The sequence below is a fragment of the Cyprinodon tularosa genome, unplaced genomic scaffold, assembly GCF_016077235.1.
Source record: "Cyprinodon tularosa strain WSP-4 unplaced genomic scaffold, ASM1607723v1 ctg198, whole genome shotgun sequence".
NCBI classification, from domain to species: Eukaryota; Metazoa; Chordata; class Actinopteri; order Cyprinodontiformes; family Cyprinodontidae; genus Cyprinodon; species Cyprinodon tularosa.
The window spans coordinates 345,713-360,648 of NW_024038724.1; the positions used below are offsets into that span (position 1 = coordinate 345,713).

The 14,936-nt window shown below is 39.5% G+C and overlaps 1 protein-coding gene across 1 annotated transcript in view; it reads right to left on the reverse strand.

The window, feature by feature from the left end:
- Positions 1 to 14,936, reverse strand: part of cpda (carboxypeptidase D, a) — a 30,124-nt gene that overhangs the window by 12,626 nt on the left and 2,562 nt on the right. Inside the window, exons 3-9 of the mRNA XM_038283963.1 lie at positions 7,132 to 7,274; positions 6,841 to 7,010; positions 6,033 to 6,433; positions 5,715 to 5,906; positions 3,123 to 3,290; positions 2,833 to 2,942; positions 1,565 to 1,667 (exon numbers count right to left, since the gene is read on the reverse strand). Of these exons, the coding sequence (XP_038139891.1) occupies positions 1,565 to 1,667; positions 2,833 to 2,942; positions 3,123 to 3,290; positions 5,715 to 5,906; positions 6,033 to 6,433; positions 6,841 to 7,010; positions 7,132 to 7,274 (1,287 nt within the window). The remainder of the gene's footprint in view (positions 1 to 1,564; positions 1,668 to 2,832; positions 2,943 to 3,122; positions 3,291 to 5,714; positions 5,907 to 6,032; positions 6,434 to 6,840; positions 7,011 to 7,131; positions 7,275 to 14,936) is intronic.

Here is a 14,936-nt window from a genome sequence, read left to right on the forward strand (position 1 = left end):
GCGGATGGATTGTAGATGCTTGGACTAAAGTGTCTGTTGGCTCTGTTGTTCAAGCTTTCGCAAAAGCCGGCATTATTTCTGAGGAGCCGCGCTGCACGGAAAGTGACTCTGACAGCGCAGATGGGGAAACTGGCATGTCTGATTTAGCGCAGCTGTTTTATTCAGAAACAGAGGATGATGACTTTGATGGGTTTGATTAATACTTTGTAATAAATACATGAATAAAGCACAGTCATACTCAGTTTTGCTCCCGCTGTATTTTTCTCCCTGAAAACTTAATTCAACAGCAGCCCCGGCGCGTCTCCTCCTCTTCATCGCGGTGGCTGGCAGGTGTTTTTTCATCTAAATAATCTAAATCTTGCAGCTATATTTGCTGTGATCAGTGGGAATAAAGTAGTTTTAATATGTTTTTAAGTGAGAAAGTCCACCTGAAAACGTAATAATTGCAGTCAGTTCATCCAGATTATCTATTTCTGTCGGAGGCGCTCAGACCCCCACATACCAGCGGTGCGCCGACAGGAGAAATCCTTTCGTTCACCGCGGCTGCTTGCAGGTGTTTTTCACCTAAATAATCTAAATCTTGCAGCTATATTTGCTGTGATCAGTGGGAATAAAGTAGTTTTAATATGTTTTTAAGTGAGAAAGTCCACCTGAAAACTTAATAATTGCAGTCAGTTCATCCAGATTATCTATTTCTGTCGGAGGCGCTCAGACCCCCACATACCAGCGGTGCGCTGACAGCAGAAATCTCTTCATCAGCAGCCTGTAGGCTGGGCAGCCTGGTGTTCACCGCGGCTGCTGGCAGGTGTTTTTCATCTAAATAATTTTAGCTGCAGACACCAGGATACCGGCAATAAAAGCGAACATATTCCGTCAGCAGGTTTCAGGATTTTAAGTTAATTTAGGAGTGACCACAGCGCTGTGTCATCTGCGATGTCTCTGTCTCACGGCCAGCTGCCAGGTTTGATTAATACTTTGTAATAAATACATGAATAAAGCACAGTCATACTCAGTTTTGCCCCCGCTATATTTTTAAATACGCAGTAGAGGTATTTAAAGGTAGTAGAGGACTTGTACCTGTATATAAAAAACGCGCCCTATAGTCCGGTGCGCCTTATGTGTGTGTTAAATACAGAAATGGGACACATAACTGAGAGTGCGCCTTTTAGTCCGGTGCGCCTTATGGTCGTGAAAATACGGTACCCTTAATTTGAGAAGATAAATAAGATGATTTGCCAATAGAAGGAGTATTTTTACTCTTAAAATAAGATAACTAGATAATGTGCACTTGAAATAAGACAATGCATTTGTTTTTTCTCATTTTAAATATAATTTGTCTTGTTCCACTGGCAAAGTGTCTCACTTACCTCCTTAATCAAAGAACAAACGCACTGGTTTTAAGAAAAAAAAGTGACCTATTAAGATTTCCATTTTTTGCAGTGTGAGGAAAGGATTAGACAACAAAAAATAGAACTTAAAAAGTGAAATCTAGAATCTTGAGAAGGAAATGCAAATGGTGTCAAACGGAAAGACCTTAAATGAGCTCTTAGACTTGAAGGCCTACCAGAAACAGAGTACCACCTGGCCCCATTAACGATGCCATCCTCAAAATGTTCCTCAGGGTACAGGTCCTCACAGGGATGTCCTTTGTGCATTAGAGCATTCTCCTGTAAGCACATTTAACACAAACAGCAACTAAACAATGGCTTCAATTGTAATTACGTTTTTAAAAAAAATCCCCTACAGATGCAAAAGAAATACATGGCTCTGCTTAAGAAATCATTCTTCCTTTAATGTTTAACATTTTTAGACGGGGTATCATCAAATAACACAGAGCTCTTAGCCAGGAGGGAAGATATGGGTTTTATAGAGTCTTTTCTTTTACATAAAATAAAAAGGTAGGCTTTCATATCTGGTCCCATGTAATATAACAGCCTTAGATATAATCAAACTTATTCTCTTGTAATTATTCTTAAAGAGATCTTGGGAAGCTTACAGATTTGAAGAAGAAAACTGCGATATGAAAACACCCGCAATGATTCTCTACAAGGGGGCTTGCATAGCTCTGACTGAGGTAGACCCCTGGTTAAACAGTCTGGTTTGCCCGACTTGGAATAACACAGAGAGCAGGCAGGACATACTCTTACATACAAACTAAATAAAACATTCCAGTAAACTCAATTACTCCATAACAGGAGTTCAGAAGGACAGAAAACTCATGAAGTACAATAGTCATCCTCCAGAAAAATTATAATTCAGCTCGCTCTCCGAGAATCACCTCTCACTGCCTCAACAGTTCCTGTATAAACCGCCCCACAGTCTTTGTTGGCTTGTTTTTATTATCTTCAAACAGAGTTGCCTTTATATTTTGTATATATTAAAATACTCCATCTGTTCTGGTTATAGAGATCCTGCGCAGGTTGGTCATGAAGTCGGGCTTTGCTTTGTAGCCGTGCCGCCTGTTTTTTTGTTGTTGTTCTTTTCACTTTTCATAACCCGTCCAGGTCAAACGTGGGACATTGTTTCAATTTCAGGGACATAGAGACAAAGGAAAAATCTGCTTCCCTAGGCATTGTAGGAGTCCCACTATATACACTGAAGTCAGTGTGACATGAGGAAAAGAAAATAACTAATCAATCGGATGAATCTTGGATTAAAAAGCCAGATGCTGTGTGAACCAGGCCAATTATCCTCTGACTTGTATCGATCCATCACATACAACCGTAGTTCAGTAGAATTAGTTTCTATTGCACAGGTTTATTCCAGAACAAGAAAATATAAACTTAAATAAAAGTAGAAGATATTATTTTAGCCAGAGATAGATTCAGTTACCTGTGAGTATGCTTTGGCCACCTGCCTGAAAACAGCGTCATCGGGTGACTTGCTATAATGACTCAGACCATCTTTGTCATCATCGAAGGGGTAGTTGACCACCAGGGAGCCTGGACGTCAGAAAAATAAAGTCAAACGAGAACTGTAAATATTTCAACTGTTAGAATAACCAACAATTAAAACTGTAGATCTAAACATTAAAACAAAGATAACAATGGGAAAAAAAAACAAAAAAACAAAAAACAGAAAAGTTGTGACTTAAAGGTTTTTACACCGGGAGACTTATTTACCTCCGTGGAGGTTTGCAGACAAAACAAAGGGGATGCTCTTCAACCAGTTCATGACAGCTATGGTCTCTGGCTGCCTGGGTTCTGTGATGGTGACGAACTGGTCTGGAAAGTTACGGTTCAGATCATAATCGTTGCTGTTGTTGCGGCCTCTGTAGCCCGTCCTGTCACCTGCGGGGAAGCAAACTCAGCTGATAAGTCACTGCAGCTTATCGGTCACAGAAAGCAAGTTCCTTCTTGAATGTACATCCTTCCCTTTTCCTTTCCTTCAGTATTTCTGCAGTAATTATTGAGTAAAGGATGTTGAGAAGCTAAAAAATAAATAAATAAATAAAAATGTGTATTTAAGAAAACATTAAGTCCCATCACCTCTATTAAGTATGGTTGTTGTTTATGGTTAAATTCATGTCATTCAGCATGACATCATAGGTTATGCATTTACTAGCATGCCTCTGTGTAAGAACAGTAGTCATTCTCTCCTCCCTGTCCATCCTTACCGTATTTTCACGACTATAAGGCGCACTTAAACGTCTTTTTTCCCCCTCAAAATGTGCCGTGCGCCCTATGGTGCGGTGCGCCCTATGTGTGTTGTAAATGCGACTTTTGAGACCACCTCATTGAGGAGATGATGAAAGAGTGGCTGAATGTAAGGAGACCAGCTGTTTTTTTTCCACTCATCACCATTAATATGTAACTCCATGCGTGCCCATCTCACAGCTGATGTGAAAAACATGGGGAAACAAATTAACCCTGTGCTCGCTGTTCAACCGCTCGACATCGGTGTGAACCGGACCCAGCAGGTGCAGCAGAAGCAGCGAGGAATAACGTGTCTGCTGGCTCTGTTCTTCAAGCTTTTGCAAAAGCAGGCATTATTTCTGAGGAGCCGCGCTGCACGGAAAGTGACTCTGACAGCGCAGAAGGGGAAACTGGCATGTCTGATTTAGCGCAGCTGTTTAATTCAGAAACAGAGGATGAGGACTTTGAGGGGTTTGATTAATACTTTGTAATAAATACATGAATAAAGCACAATCATACTCAGTTTTGCTCCCGCTCTATTTTTCTACCTGAAAACTTAATTCAACAGCTGCCTGTGGGCCGCGGCGCATCGGGACTCACCTCCGCAGGTGTTTTTTCATCTAAATAATCTAAATCTTTTTAAGTGAGAAAGCCCACCTGAAAATTTAATCATTGCAGTCAGCTCATCCAGATTATTATCCTGCCTATGTTTTAAGTTAATTTATGCGTCAATAAACGAAGAAGAAGGGGAAACCGGCATGTCGGATTTAGCGCAGCTGTTTAATTCAGAAACAGAGGATGAGGACTTTGAGGGGTTTGATTAATACTTTGTAATAAATACATGAATAAAGCACAATCATACTCAGTTTTGCTCCCGCTCTATTTTTCTACCTGAAAACTTAATTCAACAGCAGGCTCTGGTCCACGGCGCATACGGACTCACCTCCGCAGGTGTTTTTTCATCTAAATAATCTAAATCTTTTTAAGTGAGAAAGTCCACCTGAAAATTTAATCATTACAGTCAGTTCATCCAGATTATTATCCTGCCTATGTTTTAAGTTAATTTATGCGTCAATAAACGAAGAAGAAGGGGGAACTGGCATGTCGGATTTAGCGCAGCTGTTTAATTCAGAAACAGAGGATGAGGACTTTGAGGGGTTTGATTAATACTTTGTAATAAATACTTGAATAAAGCACAATCATACTCAGTTTTGCTCCTGCTCTATTTTTCTACCTGAAAACTTAATTCAACAGCTGCCTGTGGGCCGCGCGGCGCATCAGGACTCACCTCCGCAGGTGTTTTTTCATCTAAATAATCTAAATCTTTTTAAGTGAGAAAGCCCACCGGAAAATTTAATCATTGCAGTCAGTTCATCCAGATTATTATCCTGCCTATTTTTTAAGTTAATTTATGCGTCAATAAACTGTATCAGAGGAGTAATCACAGCCCTGTGTCATCAGCGATGTGTCTCTCACGGCAGGTTCCCAGGTTTTAATAATACTTTGTAATAAATACACCTTGCAGCTTTATTTGCTGTGATCAGTGGGAATAAAGTAGTTTTAATATGTTTTTAAGTGAGAAAATCCACCTGAGAGGACATGTACCTGTATATAAAAAACGCGCCCTATAGTCCGGTGCGCCTTATGTGTGTGTTAAATACAGAAATGGGACACATAACTGAGAGTGCGCCTTTTAGTCCGGTGCGCCTTATGGTCGTGAAGATACGGTAAATAACCACCTGACCATCTTGGGCTGAAGGTTTTATACTTCATACACATCATCCCCTGAGTTTCAGCCCTCATGTCACTGAATGTTTAGTTTCATCTTAGCTGGAGATCTAATGTTTGTATGCAACAGTATTGGATGGATCAGATATGTTATAATTGCTACACTTTGATATCTTATTGAAATGCAAGGCTGTAATGCAGTGCAAGTGTTCGAGGAATATTACTTACCTTTGACCATCTGAAAGCGATATATTTATCAAAGATGCATATAAAAAGTTCTTAAGTCACATAAAACATAGAGGTTTGGTCTCCAAAAGGTTTCGATTTTATGCTAGTCTCTACTTCTCTTACCTTCCACAGCGACCTCATAGCCATCAGGGTTCATGGAGGGCATGATGTGAATCCGAGTGTTGTTCACCAGCTGAGTGACCTCAGGGTCGGTACCATAGTTATGACACAGATATTCGATGAGATTGAGCAGCAGCTCTCTTCCCACCACCTCATTTCCATGCATGTTGCCCACATACTTGAACTCTGGTTCCCCTGAAAGAATCCAGGAGATAAAAAAAAAATTCTTGTATTAACAATAGAAATGAACCCTGTGTATCAATTATTGAAAATGAATAACTAAAAGCAGCCGTTCTCTGGACACTGCAGTTTGCCACTCACCATGCTCATGAACTGTCGGGTTGTCAGAGATGACCATCACGTACAGCTCTCGGTCTTGGACGGAGCGGCCGATTGAGTAAAGGTGGGTGATGGGGGAAAACTCGCTGTTGTATTTGCGTAAGAAGAGCTCCATGTCTGCATAGTTGTGGTGACGGAAATACTTAGGATGGATGGGCTCATGACCAGGTGGAAAGAACGGAGGGGTGCTGGCAACAGCCGAAGTCTGGGTGATATTGGAGGCCTTTGTAGCAGGAATGACGAGGTGACTGGTGGATGGAGCCGATGTTGTAGTTGTGGGGGTTCTGCCTGCAGCCTCATTGACAAAAGGCCGTAGTGTAAAGTTAACCTCAGTGGGTTTCCCATCAATGATCTGGACATCGTTGACTGTCATTGATAGGTACCTGCATACAGGGAGAAAGGCACAGGGAAATCATGCATTCATATCGACAGCAATTACAACCAAGTCAGGATAAAAACAGGGTGCTCCCTTTAGATTTACCAGGAAGTTCTGCACTGAATTCACCTACTTAACCAGTTACTCTGTAACTTTTAAAGGAAGTAAGATTTAATATGCTTGCAAAAGCCTTCACAGTAATTAAACCTAAAAAGTTATCCCATTAGAACTACAAAATATCAATATCTTCTCATTACAATCCAGAGGTCATGTAATAAGCTTTATTTAGCTATACATGGTTGACATCCCCTTTGCATTAAAAATTTGAAACAGAGTTTTTGTGTTTTCACTCATTAATGCACTTTTACTGAATAGTCTCAGTCTGCACCAACTGTGGAATGTGGAGAGCCTCACCCTGGAGCCACAGCCGTGATGTTGTACGTTCCCGGGAGCAGAAGGCGGTAGAAGTCTCCAAATTTTCCTGTGGTCAGGTTGTGTCGGATACCAGCGACCACAATGCTGACGTTGCTGAGGGCGCCACCACTGACTGCATCTTTCACAAAGCCACGGGCGCCCATGTGTACCTTTAAGAGAATAGCACAGGGTCTTAAAGATCAGAGATTTAGAAATAAATAAAAAAAGTGCTTTAATGTCCCCGTTTCAGACTAATTCCAGGCATAAACAAATTTTATTTGTGGTCCTAACCTTTTCCATGTAGGCCAGAAGAGACTCCCTGTTCAGATCCCATTCCTTGTGCAGCTCGGAAGCTTTAGGATATTTGCAGCAGCTCAGCTCCATAGTAACTTCCAGGCAGTTCCCATAGAGGTAGTTATAGTCCTGCATTCCTCCTGAACAACAAGACAGCAATGTAAACATAAACATGCTACAGTATAAAAACACTGTTATCACACTCTGAAACTGGGGGATTACAGAAAGTTCTGGTAAGGGCTGTTTTCCCAATGAGAAACCTGCAGTTTGCAGGTCTGGTGAAGTGAACAGCAAGAAACACCAGAGAACCGACTAAGGCCGACTATCTTTGCGGAAAAACCCCGGAGTAACGGAGGTATAGAGGGCGAAAGGTGGCCACAGAAACCGAGTCAAAGAATAACAAACTTATTAAACAATCTCATCAAACGGAGTCAAAGACTGAACATTAAGAAATTACAACTCACTTCTATCGTATGTACTGAGATGCAAACTAAAAGTTAAAGTTAAAACCCTTTTGTTTAGACTTATTACAGGGAAACATAACTTGGGTATCATTAGCTGAATTTCTGTTTCAACTTTTATTTAATTTACTACCTGCTTTATCTTTATGTTCCTTTATTTTCCTTTTATTTTATCGGGCAATTCATTTTTAGCACAATTTAAAGTCAACATATTCCTTTTTTTTATCTTTTTGACGGAAAACATATTTTGACATCATTCTAGTTTTAAAATCGGTGACTGGAAGAACAAAAGAGACCTTTAATTCTCAAAAAGCATAGGTATTATTGGAAAAAAATATCCTAAATTATGTTTAGGAGAATTTACTGTTGTAACAAAGATAATTAAAATAACCTGCTTGCTAACCCATCAGTTAAAGGAACCAGACAACAGCATGAGTAAACACAGCCTGGGTACTTATTTGAAGTAAGGGTGTACTACAGTTAACCTTCAGGACACCTTTGAGACTCTGAGGAAACAGACTGAGCAGGTTGTTACGGTAACCAATCCAAATATGGCATTTTAAATATCTCACCTATAACTGATGGGGTAATAACAGTGGATCTATGTTCAGTACTGACAGCAAAATGCAACTGTTGAACACAAAACTCTGAGCAGGAGACATTAACTTTTGTCTCTGGTTAGATTACACCAACTGCCACTGAAGCAAATCCCTAAAGTAAAAAACCTGCACAAACAAAGTTTAACAAACACAGGCTTAAGAGGCTCAGGTTTAAATATCCTGTTTAAATAGGCCCGCCCCAAACAGAGCAGGAAACTACCGATCAGACAATGAAGCCAAAACCTGAGCGACGCTGGGGTGCCGATTACAGCAGGATGTCGGCGGCGGTTTAGCACAAAAAAAAAATCAAAGCTGGCAGCCATTGACAGAATAAGAAAAACAACACAGATTAGACCAGATTTCCCTTGGGGTTCAAATTCAGTATAAACTATTGAATAAAAATAATTGTAAAGACATTTTACACTTAAAAACGTACGGTTTAAGGAAGTTAAATTAAAATCAACCCTTGCATTTAGTTTTAAATCCATGTACAGGTGAAGGGAATAAAGGTTCTTTGTAATTAGTCAACAGATTATGGGTTATAATAACATGAATCACTGTGAAAAATGGAGGTGGGTTATTCTATGAGGATCTGGCAGCCAAACAAAACCATCTTCTGTTCCTGTCTCTCCCCCAGGCCACTTTGCATGGGCTTCTCATGATCTCACTAGGCGCCGTCTTCACAAAGTTTAACTTACAGCTGCTGGGTCCAGATTTAGCTGGTATTTAGTTTCTAAATGATTGTATCTTTACTATGGTGCAGATGTCACTGAGTCACACTAACAGCAGGATTCCGAAAGTGACCGCAAAACAATCAACTCACTGCATAAATTCTGAATACATAGATATGTGAAAACAATATATATATATATATATATATATATATATAAAAATCTAGAATTTATCAAGAAAAAGTATATATTATCTAAATACATATTATCTTCACCACAGCTTTCATAATTAAGTTTTAAATGAATGGTTTATATACTGAATATTTAACTGTGAATTTAATTTTTTGACAGATTTCTATAATTAGCTGTACATTTTGATATAATTCAGTGTTTTAATTTAGCTTTGATCAAACACCATTCTTGTCTAGGTCTCTCTTGAAATAGATTTTTCATCCCAGTAAGATATACCTGGATAAATAAAGGTTTCATACATTCATACATTTCTATTTGATAAATAATCTGCTGGGTTATGCACCTCTTTCCTCCAGTAAGACACAATATATACAATGTTAAGGTATAATCTGCAAATTTCTTGCAAAGTTTTGTTTACAAAAAATGTAATTGTCAACTTAAGATTGAGATGGTGAAATAGTGTGAAATATAACAATGAAGAGCTGCAACATTGAAATGTGCCTTTTAAGGCAAAGTACATTAGTAAATTAAGTAAAAACAGATTAAATTTACAATTTCCAATCCAAAAATTCCTTGTACGTGAACTATAAAGACTACTTGGGGGAAAACAGGTGTTTATTTTAAATTTTATTTTGATAAATCAGGTATTATAGATGTATATTGATGATAACAAAAGGACAGAATGATTGGACATTAAGTAGTCAGGATTATTGATAAGATTTGGTAAATACAGGTAACCTAGCTAGAAAGGTGAGGGTAATATAGAGGCTGACAGATAAGCTGCTTCCAGAGAGCCATGTTTTTATGAAGGCAATTAAATCAGCTGATGCATAAGGAGTCACCTCCTGAACAGCTGTCGTTCTGAAAACTTATAACACAAGGCATCACAAGAGGAAACTGGAGACGCAACCTGAAACTGCAGACACTTACGACACTGCCCTGCAGAAGCCAACGACACAAAAGAGTAACACATGATTGTTGATCCAGTTTCAGGCCTCAAGCACACAGCTGTAACTGTATCCAAAATGTATGTATGTGTATATATATATATATACACTATATTGCCAAAAGTATTTGCTCACCTGCCTTGACTCACATATGAGCTTAAGTGACATCCCGTTCCTAATCCATAGGGTTCAATATGACGTCGGTCCACCCTTTGCAGCTAGAACAGCTTCAACTCTTCTGGGAAGGCTGTCCACAAGGTTTAGGAGTGTGTTTATGGGAATTTTTGACCATTCTTCCAGAAGCGCATTTGTGAGGTCGCACACTGATGTTGGACGAGAAGGCCTGGCTCTCAGTCTCCGCTCTAATTCATCCCAAAGGTGTTCTATCGGGTTGAGGTCAGGACTCTGTGCAGGCCAGTCAAGTTCATCCACACCAGACTCTGTCATCCATGTCTTTATGGACCTTGCTTTGTGCACTGGTGCACAGTCATGTTGGAAGAGGAAGGGGCCAGCTCCAAACTGTTCCCACAAAGTTGGGAGCATGGAATTGTCCAAAATGTCTTGGTATGCTGAAGCATTCAGAGTTTCTTTCACTGGAACTAAGGGGCCAAGCCCAGCTCCTGAAAAACAACCTCACACCATAATCCCCCCTCCACCAAACTTTACACTTGGCACAATGCAGTCAGACAAGTACCGTTCTCCTGGCAACCGCCAAACCCAGACCCGTCCATCAGATTGCCAGATGGAGAAGCGCGATTCGTCACTCCAGAGAACGCGTCTCCACTGCTCTAGAGTCCAGTGGCGGCGTGCTTTACACCACCGCATCCGACGCTTTGCATTGCACTTGGTGATGTATGGCTTGGATGCAGCTGCTCGACCATGGAAACCCATTCCATGAAGCTCTCTGCGCACTGTTCTTGAGCTAATCTGAAGGCCACATGAAGTTTGGAGGTCTGTAGTGATTGACTCTGCAGAAAGTTGGCGACCTCTTCGCACTATGCGCGTCAGCATCCGCTGACCCCGCTCCGTCAGTTTACGTGGCCTACCACTTCGTGGCTGAGTTGCTGTCGTTCCCAAACACTTCCATTTTCTTATAATACAGCTGACAGTTGACTGTGGAATATTTAGGAGCGAGGAAATTTCACGACTGGATTTGTTGCACAGGTGGCATCCTATCACAGTTCCACGCTGGAATTCACTGAGCTCCTGAGAGCGACCCATTCTTTCACAAATGTTTGTAAAAACAGTCTGCATGCCTAGGTGCTTGAATTTATACACCTGTGGCCATGGAAGTGATTGGAACACCTGATTCCAATAATTTGGATGGGTGAGCAAATACTTTTGGCAATATAGTGTATATATATATATATATATATATATATATATATATATATATATATATATATATATATATATATATATATATATATATATATATATATAAAACTGTCAGAAAAAAGGAAAAAAAGCAGGTTCCGCTGTAAAAGTCAGGTCTTCATATAACGAGTCCTCAACACACAATGAATAAAAGTGTGTGCAATATATCATTATTGCAAATGCAAAACTGGACATTCATTACATCCCAAGTGTTGGAGTGGTGAAGATGTTAAGGATTTATAGCCCCTTCTATAGGCATTACAGAATTCATGATAAAACCGTCTGATTTCCTAAAATCTAGGTTTAGGAAGAGGGATGAAATTTAATGTTAAATTCCTGGCAGTGAACTAGTTGGATTGGCCGGTCAATATTTAATCAGCTCAGAGGAACGCTGCCGTTATCATGTTTAGGAGTTACAAGTATGAAACATAAGAAAATCGGATCATAAATAATTTTTTTGCAGAGAAGATGAGTGTTCTTTAAAATACATATTCCTGTTGCCAAAAGCCGTCCGAGTCATGGCAAATACATCAAGAAGCACTTTTCTATAGCCGTCATCCAAGTGACCGGGCCGCCTTTTACAGCTGCTTTTTGTATCTCTGCTTCTATCTCTGAACCCCAGTCGGCCTCGGCAGATGGCCGCTCACACTGAGCCTGGTTCTGTTGGAGGTTTTTTCCTGTTAAAAGGGAGTTTTTCCTCTCCACTGTCGCTATAAGGATGCTTAGTGTGAGGGATTCCATTTGAGTCAATGAGTCGATGCAATCAACTGGTTTTCCTTAGATAGAAAACTTTGAATCAATTTGACTGTATGATCTGGTGAACTGTAAAGCGCTTTGAGATGACATGTGTTGTGATTTGGCGCTATATAAATAAACTGAATTGAATTTAAATGAGAATTTTAAGCAGGCTCATAAAAATAAAAAAAAAAATAAAATGAGAATTTGCAGCTCTTCCATTTGGTCTGAAGCAAATTAACCAAGTAACGCAGAGCATAATGTCGTAATAGTCGTTGTCCACATTGTATCGTCGAATATGGGTGTAATAAACAGGAAGTAGAGGCTGCAATCTAGCCTGGACAACAGATCAGTAAGGGTGGAACGTTTCAATGAATGAGTTTCTAGCAGGCGAATTGTTCTGACGTTAGTAATGGAGATGTTAGTCTGGCTATGTTTACATACATAATACAAACATCTGGGTAGTCGCAAACAGAGGGAACAGTTGACCAATCATGTGACGTAAAAGCTTGCTACTTCACAGCTGATTTGAAAAAACAGTTTCCATCTTCCATCCATTTTGCAAATATTTTCGCAAAAGCCGAAAACTAACTAAAGCGAGAGCGAAACCGTTCTAGTGAATGAGGGTTTCATTTTTTTAAAGATTTTGCAATATGCAGCAAGGTTTTCTGATGCGATGCTTCAAAATCCGTATAAGAAAAAAGCTAATGGAAAAGCACCTTATATTGCAATTTTCAATTTGCCTTTGTTGTACACTCACTGATTCTAATGGTACAAAGTTAAACAAATAAAAAATATATATATATTAATAACTTATGTTCTTTCTAAAGCTCTGTTTTCATTAAAAAAAATATCTGCTATTGTACTGACTGAGGCTATATTAGTATTTAGACCCAAGATCAATAATGCAAATTAACCACATGACATTGTCTACCTTAATGCACCTAGAATTGAAGCACCTCTGTGGTGAATAAGATGCATACTGGGTTTGTGACACGGTGCTTTTAAAGCCCTGGGAAGAATGTTGTTTTTTTTTAGGTTTGGAAGCTACTGCAATTAAAAATCATCGTCTTAAACATCACAACTTTAAACAAATAAATTATAACTTAACAAACCGGGATTCAAGCAGGAGAAATTGTTACTAATTCCGTCTTAACTAGCCTTCTATTATATGTCCCTATGCATTCTGGACTGCGTTTTGCTTCCTCCTTTTATTTTATGTTTCTTTATGCATTCCTTAAAACAGAATATGAGAATTAAAGTAAGTTGAGTTTGAAAATAAATAAGATGGAATATATAATACATTTGTCCTTTAAATATATAATAATACTGAGCATGACGGTATTTCAGAACCAAAACTGCTTAATACTAACTTTGACTCCTACAGATTAAAGCAGTGGGGTAAAACCTCCTGTCCTGTAATTTAGGAAATAACACGAAAGAAAGAAACCTACGAGACAAGACAAAATACTGTCTATATTGTAAGATATAACAACAAAAATCCTGAAAAAAACAAAAACTGAGTAGTACCTACAATGAAATAAAATGAACTAACGTTTGTCTAATTCATCCACAACATGTCACTGCTTGTGCAAACTGATGCAAACCTGAACATGCTGCAAACAGTCAAGATTAAGTGTAGTTTGCTGTCCACAAGAACAGGCTTACACAATCATCATCATCATCATCATCAACAGCAGGCTATCTGTGCTTGAAAAGTATGTACAGGTGCTGGTCATAAAATTAGAATATCATGAAAAAGTAGATTGATTTCAGTAATTCCATTTAAAAAGTGAAACTTGTATATTATATTCATACATTACATACAAACTCATATATTTCAGATGTTTATTTTGTTTAATTTTGATGATTACAAATAACAACAAATGAAAATCTCAAATTCATCATATCAGAAAATTAGAATATTACTGAAGACCAATAAAAACAAAGGATTTATAGAAATGTTGGCCAACTGAAAAGTATGAACATGAAAAGTATGAGCATGTACAGCACTCAGTATTTAGTTGGGCCTCCTTTGGCCTGTATTACTGCAGCAATGCGGCGTGGCATGGAGTCGATCAGTCTGTGGCACTGCTCAGGTGTTATGATAGCCCAGGTTGCTCTAATAGTGGCTTTTAGCTCTTCTGAATTGTTGGGTCTGGTGTATTGCATCTTTTTCTTCACAATACCCCATAGATTTTCTATGGGGTTAAGGTCAGGAGAGTTTGCTGGCCAATTAAGAACAGGGATACCATGGTCCTTCAACCAGGTACTGGTAGCTTTGGCACTGTGTGCAGGTGCCAAGTCCTGTTGGAAAATGAAATCTGCATCTCCAAAAAGTTGGTCAGCTGCAGGAAGCATGAAGTGCTCTAAAACTTCCTGGTATGTGGCTGCGTTGACCCTGGACCTCAGAAAACACAATGGACCAACACCAGCAGATGACATGGCACCCCAAACCATCACTGACTGTGGAAACTTTACACTGGACTTCAAGCAACGTGGATGAAGTGCCTCTCTTCTTTTCCTCCAGACTCTGGGACCTTGATTTCCAAAGGAAATGCAAAATTTACTTTCATCAGAGAACATGACTTTGGACCACTCACCAGCAGTCCAGTCCTGTTTCTCTTTAGCCCAGGCAAGACGCTTCTGACGCTGTCTGTGGTTCAAGAGTGGCTTGACACAAGGAATGCGACAGCAGAAACCCATGTCTTTCATACGTCTGTGTGTGGTGGTTCTTGAAGCACTCACTCCAGCTGCAGTCCACTCTTTGTGAATCTCCCCCACATTTTTGAATGGGTTTTGTTTCACAATCCTCTCCAG